The sequence below is a fragment of the Phycodurus eques genome, chromosome 11 (assembly GCF_024500275.1).
Source record: "Phycodurus eques isolate BA_2022a chromosome 11, UOR_Pequ_1.1, whole genome shotgun sequence".
Classification (NCBI taxonomy): domain Eukaryota; kingdom Metazoa; phylum Chordata; class Actinopteri; order Syngnathiformes; family Syngnathidae; genus Phycodurus; species Phycodurus eques.
Window position 1 is genome coordinate 14,878,917 of NC_084535.1, and position 17,127 is coordinate 14,896,043.

General features: G+C 41.7%; 1 protein-coding gene across 2 annotated transcripts; it reads left to right on the forward strand.

Moving 5' to 3' along the window:
- Positions 1-85: 85 nt before the first annotated feature.
- tarbp1 (TAR (HIV-1) RNA binding protein 1) lies at positions 86-16,156 on the forward strand. Of its 2 annotated transcripts, XM_061690909.1 has the most exons (29): positions 86-1,050; positions 2,309-2,415; positions 2,517-2,580; positions 2,701-2,849; positions 2,937-2,989; positions 3,079-3,176; positions 3,246-3,381; positions 3,464-3,560; positions 5,234-5,323; positions 5,419-5,554; positions 5,625-5,873; positions 6,369-6,466; positions 6,543-6,680; positions 6,747-6,970; positions 7,044-7,281; positions 7,350-7,538; positions 7,613-7,812; positions 7,891-7,962; positions 8,781-8,901; positions 9,140-9,247; positions 9,326-9,475; positions 9,996-10,082; positions 10,161-10,366; positions 10,441-10,522; positions 10,611-10,776; positions 10,859-11,044; positions 11,897-12,021; positions 12,771-12,907; positions 14,190-16,156. In XM_061690909.1, exons 1-29 carry the CDS (start codon positions 162-164, stop codon positions 14,368-14,370), a joined length of 4,776 nt encoding a protein of 1,591 aa, XP_061546893.1. In that variant the 5' UTR covers positions 86-161; the 3' UTR covers positions 14,371-16,156. The 2 variants fall into 2 exon arrangements, 1 of the variants encoding a protein (XP_061546893.1); XR_009769497.1 differs by lacking the exons at positions 11,897-12,021; positions 12,771-12,907; positions 14,190-16,156 and having other exon boundaries at positions 10,454-10,522; positions 10,859-10,941.
- Positions 16,157-17,127: the final 971 nt, after the last annotated feature.

The following is a 17,127-nucleotide window of genomic DNA, read 5'->3' on the forward strand; positions in this document are numbered from 1 at the left end:
AAACATCAGTACTGTGTTTATGCTGGGAAATCCGACAACTTCTCGCGAGGATATTTGGTGACGTATGCGGAAGTTTACAGTCAGCCGGAGTGTAAACGTTGCCGCGAGAAAGCGAGTGAAATAATTTCCTTCGTGCTAGTATCTTTTGGCGATTATCTACAATGAATTCTGTTTTAATTAACGCAATGTTGTCTATTTCTCCTAACTACGAGCTTCTATTTGACACTCTGTGCTGGCCGGCAGACGTGTGGCCGGAGACGGAGCGCGTCGAGGCGCTGACAGCTTTTGTAGAAGGACTCGAGCAATTTGTCGTCCAATCAGAAACAAGTTCATCGACAACCGCGAAAATACCATTTATACAAGATAAAAGCCAGTCCATCATTTGGACGCAATGTCTGCCGCTTCTCTCCAGAATATCAGCACAAACGGAGGGTGTGCGCTGTAGGGAGAGCACAGCAGCTGTGTGCAGACTTGTGGCCGTCTGTGTCCGGTTATGTGAGCCTGCTGTGGCGGGCCGAGCCGCTCTGGCCGTCCTGCCCTCGCTCCGGCTGTTCGAGGACGACCGACCCGGCGGAGGGACACTGAGTGTGGACGTTGCTAGTGAAGTCCTGGCTGCCCTCCTTCCGTCTTTAACAGCAGAAGACCAGCTCACTTGGAACATTTTGTCGTGTATCTTGTCGGGCATTAGAAGTATTCCAGACGGGTCGCTCTCCCGGGTCACCGTCCGACTCATGTTAGCCCTGCTGGGCTCTTGCGATGATGCAAAGCTCGGCAGCATTCTCAGCAAGACTCTGAGCGAACTGTGCACCTGGCATGCCTCGGAGCGCACACCTGCCGTAACTGAGCGAGCCCTGCTGTGTTTCACCGCCCTGTCAGACCACCTGCTGGCACCTACTGAGCCAGACCCTCGTCCCTGCCTCCTGTTCTGGTGGGTGGTTCAGGACGGACTCATCCACAGAGACAGCGTGTCCCGCAAGAGAGCACTGTACCTGCTCAAAAGGTGTGTGGCATCGTCACAGGAGCAGGGAGTGGACTGTCCTTCACAACAAGGTAAAAATGCTCACAGCCAGGTATGGAAAGCCATCTGAATTGATTCGATCCATGTCTTCACTTCTAGAACAATGCAGTGCACTAGTTGAACGACCGTGTCTTACTAACGTATTTGTACTTATTGTATGACATTTCTGAACATGATTAGAACAACTTTAACATACTAGTAAGATACTAGTACATGCTACTAGTGAATGTAAAACTACTAGTGGGTATTTTCGTGGTAATAGTAGGGTCCAAGCGTTCACTAGTGTATGGCACATGCCTACAAGTTGGGCCTAGTAGTGTTCGTAGTGAAGCAGAGTCGTTTTTTAATTAGGTTTAATTTAGTACTAGTTGGCCAAAAGTGGCATGAGTAGTGAAAAAAAATTGCTACTAAGACACAGTTGTTCTAGTGCACTGAATTTTCTAAATAGTGAGAACAAAGAGTGTACAAGTACATGAACCTTAAGCTGGGTATCTGGGAAATCAAATAAATGATCACCCAGTTTTCCATACACATGGCTCACGAGTGATTGCTTCATGTTTACTGTTGTGATCGGCTGCTTCATTCACTTGAATGCACAGGCGAATTATGTCCAGTAAGACAACTTTAACAAAAGGTATCTTTAGAAAGATATGTGGTATATTTCTATAGCACTTTTCATCATCAGGGTCTCTGATTAGCAAGTAGCTTGACTTTGGGTGAGAGGCAAGGTACACCCTGGACTGGACACCAGCCATTCGCATGGAACATATGGACGCATCCATTCAGACTTGCATTTACACTTATGGGCAATTTAGAGTCTTCACTAACCCAGATGTGAATATTTTTGGAATGTGGGAAGAAGCCGGAATACTCGGAGAAAACCCACACAATGTGCACACCACACAAGGCAGCAGGAGCTTAGATTCGAACTCCAAACTTCAGAACTGTGAGGCAGACATCCTACCCACTAGGACACCTCAGCTGCTGATAATAATAATCAACTAGATAATGTAGTTTCTCTAACTTCTTTTGATTGTTTTGTGATGGCGACAGTTTGACGAGGAACAAATTAATTCAATTTCCATTATTTACAATCTGGAAAATTTATTCTAAATCCAAACAAATATGAGGTCCACCAGCAGATTAGAAATGATTGTGTTGACCTTTGAGATTCCACTGTATGTGTATTTTTTTGTTGCTCCTTTAATGGATCGCCTTAGATTGTGCAGGTATACTGAACGGTTCTGTGACTATATGAACCATTTTCTTTCTTTCTTTCTTTCTTGTAAGTGAGTGGTGAGGAGGTCTTGTTCAAATGGAAAGCCAAAAGCAGCAAACTGCTCAGAGAGTTCTGGGAGGATTATGTACTGGTGATGGAAACGTTGGAGGAAAATCAGGTCCAAAATCCATTCTGATGATGATAATTCAGTTCAAGGTGTCATCACCACTGTAACAGTACTGCTCAGATCATTATGTGTTGTCTCTTCTGCATATTCAGGTCCATGTTGTCCGCCCAGTTCTGAACCGAATTGACTCTCTTATCCAAGCTACAGCAAATAAAGGTATTGATGTTTGCTCCTCATGTTGTTTCAAGTGTAGAATCATTGTATGCTTCCAGTCAATAAAACTATGGTGCCACATCATCTTTGTACACTCTCTAATGTACTGTCTTGTGTTTGTAGGTCAGGACCTCTTTCACCCGTCGTGGCTGCTGTGTGTGTACCAACGGATGTTCCACAGCGAGAATAAAACCTTAATGCGAGCAGGTGTGTGTCACCTGCTGGAACTTCAAGTCCTCCAACAGCCATCCTTTGCTTCAGCTTTTTCTCAGGTAAACCGTCATTCATACGTCACTTCGCTTGACTGACTGTTTGACTGCTTCATTCATGCTTAAACTCTGGTCTAATTTGCTCCCCAGTTTGTTGTTGGACCTTTCATGGATGTTCTGTCAGAAATGTCGCTCTTCTGCAAGTGAGATTGAAACTTTATTATGTTTAAATGACTTTACATTGGATTATAATGATAAATCTATTCTAATGAATTGTTCTACTTTTCTCCAGGGCAGGTGGCCAGGGTGTTGGAGACTGTCCCGAGCTGGCAGTTAAACTCCAAATCTTCTTGAAGACCTTCTTCAGCAGCCTGCCAACAGAGGACCAAGGTACAAACACTTAAGCTTTTTTTCAGATAAAATTGCCTTTCTTCTGTTAAAATTGTGTCTGCTTTTCAGGCCGTGTGCTGCTGCTATTGATCCAGCAGCTTGGTTCAAAGCATTGGTGTGCAGTGCCCCTCCTCTTCATCTCTCAGGCTCTGTCCAAACTTGATCCAAGCTCAATATTGGCGATCGATGGGCTCACTGCCCTCAGGTTTGTACCACATTATGAACAAAAATACAACTTACATGGTTGAAGTGCACAGTTATTGCGTGCTTGGTGTGTCACACTGTAGGGAGGTACTGCGCTGCACGATGATTACACATCAAGTCCTCTTGAGAGGTGCTGCCCAGTGCTTCTTATTGAAGAGCGCCCTCTGTCTCATAGATGTGGTAAGAAAAACATGCTGTGTATGAGGACTGCACAATATATCGTTTGAGCAACGTCATCGCCATGTACGTGCGTGCGATGAATAACGCAATGAATAACGTGTGCCGCTGGGGTTATGCTCAGTTAAACAGGTAATGTTCATGTGTTTGTCTTAATTGGGGACGAACACACACAACGCTGAGCAAAGCGCCGATGTTTTAAACGACATCATCACGGTGGAGCGAGAGGTTTAGCTCATCTCTTTTTTTTTTTTTTTTTGTTTTAGCTCCAATCGCCAGCTCGTTAGCTCGCAGGCTATCTTGTTAGCTCACGAGGTAGCTCTTGACAACAAACAGTTAACTTTCCCTTCTGTGTCCCTGTTGTGTGAATCTACACCGCTGGATATGGAGCAAGGTTGTGGAGTGTGGCGTATTGGACGGAGTCAACACCGGCAAGAGTGTACCGGTCCGCCAACATTCCATGAGCCCACTATTAGCTAATGACACAGCCGTCCAGCTCTGTCAGCTCACCGTGTGAGCCGCACGGTGGCTCACCACAACAATGACAATTTATCGAGTCCGGAAAAACTATCGTGTCCATTTTCTTTATCGAACGATAAGTCGATATAGTAATTATCGTGATAGGCCTAATCAACTGTAATATTAATAAGTGACCAGCAGAGGGACCTGGTGGAACATTCTAATAAGATTAGCACCAATGTTACAGTAAATAACCCGGAGCAGCCCAGAGTGTTATATACTTATTTTTTTTGTATGCTAACTGTTAACGAGGATACAGGAAACAATTACACGCCTGCATTTAGTGTATTTCTCTACAGAATGTGACGAATGAATGCGTGTCGCAACAGATTACACTGCGGGGGGTGGAGAGCCACGGCATTATTGAAGGGATAAACATCAGGTGTACACAACAACGTGATTTGTTTAAACTAATGTACTCAAATATAGGAATGCTAATGCATATGTTAAAACAGGTATAAAATAACAGATTGGTTGGCAGGGCATGGAAAGGAATTATTTTAACTTCATGTCTGGCTGCACTATTGGTCATTACTACAATACATTTTAAAACAGGTAGACTGCATACAAATTACTCCATATAGTTTTGTGCTCCACTGCCCATAGTTTTTCTAGAGTGGGGAAAAAGAGAAATGTGTGCTGATTGTCACGTTATGTGTTTGGTAGCTTGCATTTTATAACATGCCAATAATGTATCGCAGGGTTATGGAAAATCGCAATGTCTTTTTTCCCCCAAAATCGTGCAGCCCTACTCTGTGCAAGTTCTAGCGCATACTCCATTCAAAGTCTCGGTGAACAAGCCTCTCCCAGCGAGAGTCAACAATTAACCGACCGTACATGTTTTTGTAATGTGGCAGGAATAGCTACTCAAGCATGGTGAAAACATGCAAACTCCACATAGGCCCTAGCTGAAAGTTATTAAATTAATTGATTTTTAGGCTATACACTCACCAGTAATGGCAACTTTCATGAGATTTCACCTAAAAATATACTACATGCACCAAGAGTAATTTAATCAAAAAGGGGTTGGATAGGTAATGGCCCGATGTCACAATACTTTTGTCCATATATTCTGAATAACCTTAGTTGATTTTCACTGTGACATTGCTGTGGTGTCCTATCATAGAGGTAGCGGTGATATATTCACATACTTTCAGAACACAGTGACCCTCGATGATGTCTTTACCTTCCTGGGCAATTTCCGAGCTGATGAGTCACTTTGTCGAGGCACAGCGCTTTGGAATGAGGTATGCTGTATTATGTTTGCTATACTTCTCATCTAGAGCTGCACACCACAGTTTATATAACAAAACTGCTGCCCCCTAATGTGTGTCTTTTCCAGGTGTGTGTCTGGCTCTCAAGCAATGAAGGCAGGTTCAAGCCAAGTGATGGAGATGGCGTTGCCTCAAGCAAGGAAACCATAAAAGCATATGTTCAGGGAAAAATACATGAGTTTCTAAGAGTTCCACCATGCACTGGTAAGCTTGGATGAGAACCATTTTTTTAGTCTTTACTTTTTTTGTTTTAATCAGTTATTATGCTTTCCAGGTCAGACAGAGAGCTTACCTGACCCCAAAGAGGCAGACAAGTTGGTGAGGTCCATTCTGCTGTGCACTGACATTGAGGGGCGTCAACGTGGAGCAACGATTGGTGACAACCTCCAGTTGTTAATGTCTCCTCTTGTGGACACACTGAGTCGGGTCAGTACCAACATCTACATGCCTGTGAAGAAGAGTGACAAAAGCTTGCAACTCGTCCTCCGACTGCTCCAGCTTAGAGAAACACAGAAAACGCATGGTTTGTATAATAATGTGGATTCATACAGATGCTTAGTCCATGGTCTTGATAAAAAAAACATGCTGTATTGAGCAGTTGAATATATATTCAAGTGTGTTTCTTCTTATTGTTCTTATGGTGTAGAGTGGTGTATAACTACACTGAAATTTACTGAGAGGTGTTGTAAATATAGCATTTACTGTATATTTGTATTTGTCCTTGTCATTACACAATGCTTGACACAGCGCTTCCATTGGATATTTGCAGGTGGAGTTGTGGATGGCGACTATGATTAGACAAATCTGTGCAATAAATTGCTTATATCGAAAACCTTTCAATTACAAGAACAATCAGAAAACAGGTGGATTTTCAAAAATTGTCATGATGGACTTTGTCATGATATTCTTTTTTTAACATTTTTTTATTGTACTAAAATTGGTAAACGAAAGATGGCTACAGATAAAAGCCAATGAGTGACTCACATTTACTATCATATTTTTGCTGCGCTTCTACCAGTGGATGAAGTGACAGCTGCTTTGGAGGGGCTCATTTTCCAGTTTCTAGATTCAATCCAGGAGTTCATCACGAGGCGTGTGTGTGGAGAACTGCAGGAGGTAAACAACAGTCCACACAACATACGGACCCCCAGTCAATTTAATAGATAATGTTTTTTTGTTTTGTTTTGTGCAGTTGTGTGATGTGGAGCGGGCAGAGCTGTATTTGTGTGTCTTAAAGCAGCTGGCCATGCACAGTTGTACAATTCAACAAGATTCCTTCCCTAAACTCATTAAGTACAGTCTGAGCATCCTGAAAGAACCAACCCAGCAGGTTTGAAGCAAAATATTATTGCTAGCAGTGAACTTTTTCAGTTATTCATCATTGGTCTACTGGTAGATACCCTCAGTGGCCAGGCAGGTGGTCAGAGCAGTTGCTATGGCATCTCTTGCCATGGTATGTCAGCTAATGGAGCAGCAAGCAATTGGCCTGCAAACGTTTTCTCTTCTAAAACAACTCAACGAGCACTTCTACAAGCCAGTGCCGTCTCCCTGGCAAAGTCATTCAGCTCTGGGTCGCTTCAATGAGAGGCTGCTGAAACCTCACACAACGAACAGCTTGAGGTCAGTGACTGAGAGAGTCTGCAAATGTAGTTGAACACACTTGCCTGTGTATATTAAAGTGACACTTTCTCAGTAACGAAGGTTGGCAGAGTCTTCTGCAAGACTGGGGTCGCACAGCTGCCCACTTCATGCGGGACCAGTGGATTTGCCTGAGTTTCCTCATCAAGACACTCGGGGTTCAAGATTCCGAGCTTCCCAAAAACAAAGAGACTGTCGTAGCTGCTCTGAGTTGCTGCGTGGACGCTCTCGCTCTTCTGCCCAGCGACCTGGTGCTGCCCGTTATCGCCTTCATGGAGACGGTGCTGCCACAAGTGAGTCTCTGTGTGAATTTAGACAGGGAGGTGGTGCCTGGTGTTAAAGTGTCATACTGTGATCTCAGTTGGTACATGAGGATGAAGCCCTCTGTGTGGAAGCTGTGAGTCGGTGCTGGGAGCTAGTGCATGGGCTCAGCAATAACGCCCATGACTTTTGGCCTGCCCTCAAAGGCTTCATCTCAGTGGCCTTCCACCAAACGCTGCTGCTGCTCACAGACAGTCAGGCCCCAGTGCTGACGACAACTGTGAAACAGGTAATCAGCACATGTACGGTATGTCCAATACTTTGTACAAAGTTTTGTTTAGTAATATTGGTGTTTTTGTGTAGATTGCTGTTGAGATCATGGAGTTGTCTGAGTCCAAGAACGGAGTTTTTAGTGTGCTGCTGGAACACTGTTGTCAAACATGGTTGCCTGCTAGTGACCAAAGCAGGAACCCAGATGACGGCACTTTCTCCAGTGTTTTTAGTCACATAAACATCATGGCTGAGGGCTGCATTTATGGCCCTGTGTTCAGGAGAGATCAGCGGTACTGAAAACAGTCTATCAGTGCTTTGTTGCTTCTTTTTTTCAGTGATTCATTTACTGTTTTTTTTTTTCCCCAAAGGCTTGTTCAAGATGTCCAGGCATATGTGGAGCAACTTGGTGAGCTATGTGCCACCAACGCCGTGGTCACCAGGTGAGCTGCTGCCATTTTGTGACTTGAGATAGATGGGCTGACATAGCGATTAATTTATTTATTAATTATCTCAACATCTGTCTGCATCAACAAGGTTATTTAATGAAGTCATTATGGATTTCAGTGTGAAGAAGCAGCCAGCCAACAATGCGATTAATTAAGGTTCAACTGGTTTGCTGCCTTAACTCATTCACTGCCAGTCCTCCATGTTAATGTGGATATTTGAATTCAGCCGCCGTTAAAGGGCTACATGTTGAAATTTAAAGGAAACCTGAATAGAACAAGTCATTTGATGTGTATGTATGTAAATACTTGGAGGACAGTGCGGGGGACATATACATGAACTTTAATTAAATGAGGTTCCCCAGACTTGTTTTGTGCGGCTATTTAACAACTTCGGAGTGTGTGTTATCAGCATCTGGACGGAATGTCCCTAGTGCTGCTTTACATGTTAATATGCTCATTTATTTCTAAACAACAGTTGTCTTTAGTAGTTTATTTTGTTAATTTTGGCTTGTATATTTCAATTTTAAAATGATCATGCAGCCTTAAGCTTGTTGGAATTCCTAATAGTGGCACCTGTAAAGATAGGCATTTAATTGTCAACTTTTAAGTTTAAACAAGGTACTACTGTTTAACAGTTAAGAACATTGCTGGAGAGTAATTTTTCCCTTTAACTGAAGGTGTTTATTTTCAGTATTTTATATATTGTATCAGTATATTATATTATTGTATTGTTGTGATGAAGGCTTTTTTTATGTTGCTGCTAAACGTCTCTCTTGCAATGTCAGAGTTGAACTAATGCTTTTAATTTCCAGTGACAACAGAGATGACCAGCTACCTCGCATGTACACACTGGCTTTCCTTAGTCGCCTGGATGCTTCTAACCTTCTGCATGAACGACTGATGGAGCAGCTTGTTGTCATTCTCTTAGAAAAGGTAACTGAGTTAGCAAAATCTCACGACAGTAACTCCAAGTTCAGTCATAATGTCCATATCTACAGTGCAGTATGTACATTATAGTGTGGTGTACAAAATTAAGTTTAATACGTTGTGGTTCATCTCTCAACAAAAGAACTGTTACTGTGGCCCAATGAATTAGAAGTTATCATTTGCAGCTAGCTGAAAACAATAAACATAACACTTTGTCATATCTCCTGTCAAACATTCTTACCAGGACAAGAACATGTCAAAGTCAGTGCGTATCTCCAGTAACTCTCTACAACATCGTGTGAAAAACAGAGTATGGCAGACACTGCTAATGATGCTGCCCAAATTCAAAGAGGTAAGTCACTGGCACCTTTATCATTACACCTGCGACCAGGCAAAACATAAATTCTTGTCTCTCTATAAATGTACATAGGAGTTTGTGGCCTCTATACTGAGCAGTGTCTTTGAGGCTGGCTTCCGCAGTAACCAGGCTTCAGTCAAGTACATGATTGAGTGGACGATGATTCTGATCCTTGTCCGTTATCCAAAACATATAGACAGCTTTTGGGCATGCTTCAACATGGTGAGCACGCACACTTTTTAGACTAACACTTACTCTTTAATAAGTTATTCAAAATCACACTTTCCATTGTGCAGTATATAGTGGACGCCCAACATAGTGGCGATTCGAATATTTATTAAACATAAATAAATAAATTTAAAAAAATTTATATATGTATGTATATATATATATATATATATATATATATATATATATAAACACACACTATAGTATTTTTGTTTGCCCTGCTATTGTCAAAAGTAGAAAAGGGTACACAAATAATCGATCTATACCCCTTTTTGGCACCCCTCGATCTGGGGTAACAACCTGATTGGCCGATTCATTGATTAAATGGAAGAGGAAGAACAAAAAAACATTGTCTTGTCTTCTTATAACAAACATGATACAGGTTAATAAAAATAAAACACAAAATGCTTAGTTTCACTTTGTGTACTGTGTTGCTCTTCTTTGTTGACCGATGTGGTGTAAATACAGCTAAATTGAATGGTTTAAAGTGAACTAACACTCATTTTTGGTGTAGCATCATGAAGGAACCAAGACTGGCATCTGCACCTTCCTGGCAGTCCTCGTGCATTTCGCTGTCATCATTCCCAAACTTCACGATCCAGTGAGACATCTTCAAAATGTCACTTCGGTTGTAAAATCACTACCCACTCCTTAAACATTTTCTCCCTTTGCCATTAAGGATATGCATTTGGCAAAAGCACTGGACATCAGCCTTCAGTGGTGTTTCCACCATAACTTCAGTGTGCGTCTGTATGCCCTGCTGGCCTTGAAGCGGGTTTGGAGCTTGGTGGAGGTCCGAGGAGAGAAGACAGTTGATGGTCTGAGGGGGCTGTCCACTGTCGTCAAGGCCTGTCTGCACCAGACTGACGCCTTGAAGAACACGGGGTGGGAATATGACAGTACAGAAGCTGCAAAATGCATCAATGTTGAGTGCTGAAAACATGTCTGATAACTTTTAGGAATGCCAACAAGAACTGGAACAGGATTCAAGAGCACTTTTTCTTTGGTGCCTTTCATCCAATCAGGGATTACAGCATCGAGGTAAGTTTGTACAGCACATGCAAAATTGTGTTGTAGTATTTTATGCTTGAATGTGAATTACAAAACTTAATTATTTCCTTTATCCTAGACCATATTCTACACTTTTCCAAGTCTGTCAGGGTTGGCTGATGATGAGTGGATTCCTCCCTGGAAGCTGGAGAAGCTGTCATGCTTTTCTCAAACGCCTCCTTTGAGGAATACCGCTCCCAACCTGAGCCAGCTCCAGCCCGGAGACTGGATCCAGCAGCATAAATGTACTGTAGCACATGCAACTAGGCCACCTGAATCAAATATGATGCTTTTGGGTTGAATTGTCATTTTTCTGGTGTCTCCCAGGTGAGGAGGAGAAGGAGGAGCGCTGGGCTGAGGTTCAGAAGAAAATAACCCCCTGGAGCTTGGACATCCAGGAGCAGGACCCAGAGCTTCAGCTGGTTCCCCTGAAGAGAGCAGCTCGCGTGGGCAAGCAGCATGGCGCCCTGCTGGTGGTCGCCTCACTCATCGACAAACCCACAAACCTTGGAGGTCATCACAATGTGTAGCTAAGACAACGCAACTCTTTTTCAGAGCTGCCAAATGTTACGGGACGTCCGTATTTTGCTAAGGAAATCACTGAATCTAGGCCCGTTACAGGCGTAACATCGATTGTTCCAGATACTGGGAAAAAAATCCAGCGTCTGACAATACCGTCCCATCCACTTTGACCAGCTGCTTGGTGCACGCTATTCTATTATTAGTCCTACAATTGGGAAATTTGCATCGTTTCAGCAGCACTTGTGGATATAGGAAAAATAAATGTTATATAACTAGCATACAAGAAAATACATGTACAAGAAGTAAACTGCGCAAAATAGAAACCAAAACTCTTGTCCATACATAAACTATCCAATTCAATCTAGTGCTGTTTTAATTTTGACGTTGCAGATCTGATTAATCTGCTTTATAGACAAGCTTTTTTTGTTGTTGTTACCAGGTTTGAAAAGCGAATTGGAAAAATGCGAATTAATCAATAGATGCTGATATTTTTGATGATGGAATGTCGAACTGTCATATACTGGTACATTGATTTAGGCTGCAACTTCGTCTGCCATTACAAGGTTGATGTAATAAAAACATCAAACTAACAAGTATTGAAGCCATAATTTATTAACAATTATGATTAAGACTGTCACAAGGTAATGTTCTGAAAATTTGGAAATTCATACAAATTTGGAATAGGCTCCAGCACGCCCGTGACCCTTGTGAGGATAAGCGGTACAGAAAATGTATGGATGGATGTTCTGGAAGTGAATTTTTATAGGTTGGCAGCTCTGCTTATTTATACTGCGCACCTCTGAGAGTGACACAACCGAAATGTGTTTGTTTGTACGGTTGTAGGCCTGTGCCGGACCTGTGAGATCTTTGGTGCCAGTGCGTTGGCGCTGGACAACCTCCGCCACATCACTGACAAACACTTTCAGTCCCTCAGCGTCTCATCTGAACTTTGGCTCCCTCTCCTGGAGGTGACACTCAACACATTTGAACCCTCTTGTCCCATTACCGTACTTTACCAGTCAGCTGGAAGACATGGTCACTGGCCACTACATTAAGTATACCTGCATCATCAAATGATATAAGAGCAATACAAGAGCAGGATCGAAAATGTATTCATCTAAAAATGTGTTTATTATTGTGGTCTTAGTTTTCAGTGGTGTTTTACATCATACTGAAAATGGTTTCGAATACTTTAGTTGCCTTCTTTAGCTACAAAAGAGCCGGAATATTAGAAGTAGCTCTCACTATGATGCAAAGCAGTTCTACACTACTGTACAACCACAATAATAAACATGTGCTTTAATTAATCAAAACTAAACTATATATAGCATGTTTGCTGAATCTATTTTGGCGCGTCTTCTTGCATTGTGCAGGTGTACCTTATGTTGCGGCCACTGTGCCTAGTCTGCTTTAAATTCAAATTATCCCAGTCAAGGAAGTGAAAATGCTGAAGCCCATTCAGTTGTAAATCAAAACATCAAACAGTCCAGTGTAGAGAAGGTTAGGAATAAAATACAGTATGTGATTTCAGTTCAAACTTTAATATTTTTGTTCACAACTTAACAGCCTTACTTATTTACTTCCTACAACTCATTCATTGCACATTCTACCCTTGTTTATAGTCCTTGTAAAGGATAGGAGTTAGAAGTTTCTTTTTTTGTCTTGTGTTATTTGTTTTGTTGTGCTCATCTTTAAACTGAATGTGTTTTCTCATTAGGTAAAGCCGTTGGAGCTGACAGACTTCCTGCAGGTAAAGAAGAGTGAGGGCTACTGTATTATCGGTGTGGAGCAGACCGCTAAGAGTCAGAGCCTTCAGGACTACCAGTTTCCTGAGAAGACTCTCCTACTTCTGGGGTATGACTTATGAAACTCTATCTAAAGCCTCGTTTTGGATTGGTAGAGTACACAATTGTTTGCATTTAAAAACTTGTAGTCATTGAACAATTGAATTCACATTCACACCGATGCGCAATTAAGAGTCTTCAATTATTCTAACCTGCATGGTTTTTGTTTTTTACCGTAAGAGAAAGCACTGGAGTAGTAAGCCTAAAGTCATACTAGACTTGACGCCGATCTGATCGGTATCGGCCAATAATTAGCATTTTATGCTGATCAGCTTTAATGTCATAATTCACCGATCCGATCAATGACGTCATTGATCGGCTCCGCAAGACATTTACTCTGCATCGCAGTCGTGTACAGTATATTTGAATCCAAATGCTAGTTTATTTTTAGCCTTGTCACATGTCTTTGGACATAGTACAGTAAATATCTGACAGCCAATAAAGTTTTTTTTTTTTTTAAATTCTCTAGGCAGATCAAACCAACATTAAAACATGACGGTGTGGGAAAGACAACACATCTGGATCAGACTACATAACACAATTTGGTCTTTCATGATTGCACTATGTCAGACAACTGCAATAAAATCTTGCATTCCGATACCAACGCATCCCATCTTTTACGATCACTGGGCTTGTCAACTCAAACGCGACCGGATACACTCGTTACCATGGTGACGACAACAACAATGGCACACGTGTATTATAAGAACAAAATGGGGAAAACCGCGTGGTGGGGGTCACTGGTGCTCAGGAGAGAACTTTCATTCAAGGATTCCTTGAGGTAGGTTCACGTACTTTTAATACAATACGGCTCGCAAACAGGCATCAAGACGTTATGTAGCCTAGCAAGCTAGTACTAGCACTAACGGTTGTACGTAAACTTGCCGGCATTCTGTCGACTCATGTTGTAAAGTTTCGATCTGTGTGAAGTAATTTAATTAAAATAAAGTAATTTGGTTACAGTAAGTTAGCACCCATTATTTCTGTCATGTTTTAATGTTGGTTTGACCTGCCTAGAGAATACTTTGGAAAATATACAGTACACAAGTATATACAGTAAATGATTGCTTATCGTTTTTTTATACTCACTGATCGGTGATCGGCCCCAAAAATCCGGATGATGTAAAGCCTAAGTCATATACTGTAGACATCCCCAGCTCAGTTTAGCATTGATATTCACTAATGTCTCTTAAATATGTATGGTCAAATTCCCATTAAAGCTTTCAAATGTAATCGCCAGTACTGCAAAAATTACTGACACCAGACTTAAAAGATTGTTTCTGTTATCACAGTAACGAACGAGAAGGCATCCCCGCCAACTTGCTCCAGCTGCTGGACGTGTGCGTGGAGATCCCTCAGCAAGGGGTCATCCGCTCACTTAACGTGCATGTGAGCGCTGCCCTGCTGATCTGGGAGTACACTCGCCAACGCCTCACCCCCACCTCCAGTCAAGACAAGTCAAAACATGGCTGAAACCAAACCACCTGACATCCGTTCCTAAGGCGTTTGCTTGTTATCAGTGAACAAATGTGGCCTTTCAATCTTAATGCAAACCACAGTGCAAACACATCAGCCTGTTCATCATGGAAGTTTGTTTGTAGTCTTATGTACATCTCTGTTGCCTTAATGGGTCACGAAATGGAGATCAACACTGCTTATTCCATCCAAGTATTCCACTGAGCATCATGTTCAGAATAATAATACCCATTTCAGTGCTTGCAGAGGAGCAACAGCAATTCAAATTTTTACTGTCTTCTCCAATGAAGCAATTACTTTTTGACTCACAGGAACTTTAAAGACCAGTGCATAAAACACCCTGTGCTCGAAAACATTTAACATTTTCTTGATGTTTTTATGATGATGATTATGATGTTTTTAACTCTGAACTATTAGTGTGATCCAAAACAGTTGTGGTTTTTCTGGTCCAGTTCACTTTCTATTTTCCTCCTCTTTGTGCAAGAGGCGGTGTACACCCTGGACTGGTTGCCAGCCAATAGCAGTGCACAATAGACAAACAACCATTTGCACTCGCGTTCACTCCTACGGACAATTTAGTTTGGGGATTTTCTAGTCTTAACACAAACAATTACTTTTAAACTCATCTGTCAAAATATAGTTGCGTGGTGAGGCAAAACGTGAATAGTCATTTTTATTTAGATGTAAGTGTTTAATGTTTTGGTTAAACACATATGGATTGGAAGCAGTCATGGTGATTGAGTGGGTAGCACATCCACCTCACAGTTCTTAGATGTGGAGTTCGAATCCCGGCTAGGGCCTTCCTTTGCGGAGTAAATTTGCATGTACTCCCTGTGCTTACAGGGTTTTTTTCCATGTAGTCTGGGTTCCTCCCCATTCCAAAAACATCCTTCATTGGTTAATTCATGACTAACTTGTCCTTAGGTTTGAATTACTATTTTATTTCTAGTCAAAACTAATTAAAATGCGACTTATCATGTAAAAAAATGAAAAATTGCCAGTGGAGTGTAAAAAAAATAAAATAATTTTAATTAGCTTGAAACAATTGAAAATTGCCTAAAAATATGGTGATGAGTCTTATTTTTAAAAGATTTTGTGTTTTTGCATTGTGGGTGTTTATTTTCAGTTTAAAAAAAAAAAAAACGCTGCCAGTATCAGGTCGCTTTCATTGCTAAAACTACATGTGCTAAATCTAGTTGAATGCTAGTTTATGACAGGACACCTTGTGAAACACTCTTTGCAAATGTCTGCTTTTTAATAGATGGACTTGCGCTATTTTTTAAAAGAAGTCAGTCAGGATGACGGTGAGGCTATAAAAAATACATTATTGCATGATCATGCGTGCCTTCATTTCTTTTTTTGTGTAGTCGTTCTACTGTATATACTACATTTCCAACATTGTTGTCTATTACCCAAATCAAAAGGTCCTTATAAACAACCTATTTCTTCTTTAATAGAGCTCGAGACGAGCCAAAATGTTTTTAATATTCCTTTATTTTTTTCCGAATGTCTAAAAAGTTCAATCAAATTTCAGAAGGGTACTTTCCAAAATTAGGATTAGCCCACCCAAAGTACTCGACCTAGACTCGCCCCTGGTTTGAATAAAGAATAAGTGTGGTTGTTTGTCTATATGTGCCCTGTGACTGACAGCCAAGCAGCCCAGGGTGTAACCCGCATCTCGCTTAAAGTCAGCTGGGACAGGATGCAGCTCGCTCATGACCCTAATGAGGATAAGCTGTATAGAAAATCAATCAATGGATGGATGAATATGAGTTGAGTTGAATCAGTGTCTTTTGGGTTTTTTTTTTTTTTTTTTTTTACATATTTTTGTAATTGACCGCGCAGTGTGCGGGAAATGGACGTTGTGGAGGGCAGTGGGTCAGTTCCGGGCTCTTTGCAGAGAGCGATTGGCAACTCAAGCCGAAAAGGGTGATCCGGAGCACGGTGTGTCCACACGGTTGCAGCCGCTGCTGGTGGTGACGTGTCTAGGCTCGGTGACAGGTAGCACACATCCTGATGGGATTTTTTTTTCTTTACTTTCTCGTGTAACCATGTTACACTAATGTAACCAGGCCACCCCGTCCTGCACCACTTGGCAAGACCCCCTGTGGTGGCAGGAGTGTGGATTGTCTGCAGGTACCCTTTAGGACGCAAGAGGGCGGCAGACTACCATTTTCTGCTTTGACAATGGAACCAAAGGCCACTTTTGTCTATGGCCAGAAGTAGAGCATGTCCCAACGGAAAACATACTTATCACATGAACACCATTGACGAAAGTTTTGGGACACCTCGTATTCAATTAGTTACACATGAACACCATTGACGAAAGTTTTGGGACACCTCGTATTCAATTAGTTAATCTATCGGGTTGAATTAGACAAATTACTTAAGTAAGACATTTTGAACAATTCCTTGCTTCCAACTTCGTAGGAGCCGTTTTGAGAAGGCCGTTCACTGATCCAGCATGAATGTGCTGCTCTCACGTCCAACATTCATAACCTCTGGATGAACATACACAAATTCCCGCAGACACATTCCTAAATCTTGTACAGAGTCTTTTCCGAATAGTGTGATAGCTGTTATAGCTCCATATTTTCTTCCAATTCCATCTTGTTGGTGTAAAGGCTCATAAAGTGTAAATAACATTTAGGTCTGATGCTCTCTACAACATCAAAGTACACCTATAGTTTATAGTAGAAAGAGTAGATTTCTGCTATGTAACAGCTCACTAAAATGCTTAATCAAAAAACATTT

What these genes read in the sequence shown, in the direction of transcription:
- tarbp1 (XM_061690909.1), top strand. Translation starts at nt 162, where the DNA reads ATGAATTCTGTTTTAATTAACGCAATGTTGTCTATTTCTCCTAACTAC. An exon ending in GCACAGCGCTTTGGAATGAG is followed by an intron (nt 5,324 to 5,418) that starts GTATGCTGTATT and finishes TGTCTTTTCCAG; the next exon opens with GTGTGTGTCTGGCTCTCAAG. An exon ending in TTCCCAAACTTCACGATCCA is followed by an intron (nt 10,083 to 10,160) that starts GTGAGACATCTT and finishes TTTGCCATTAAG; the next exon opens with GATATGCATTTGGCAAAAGC.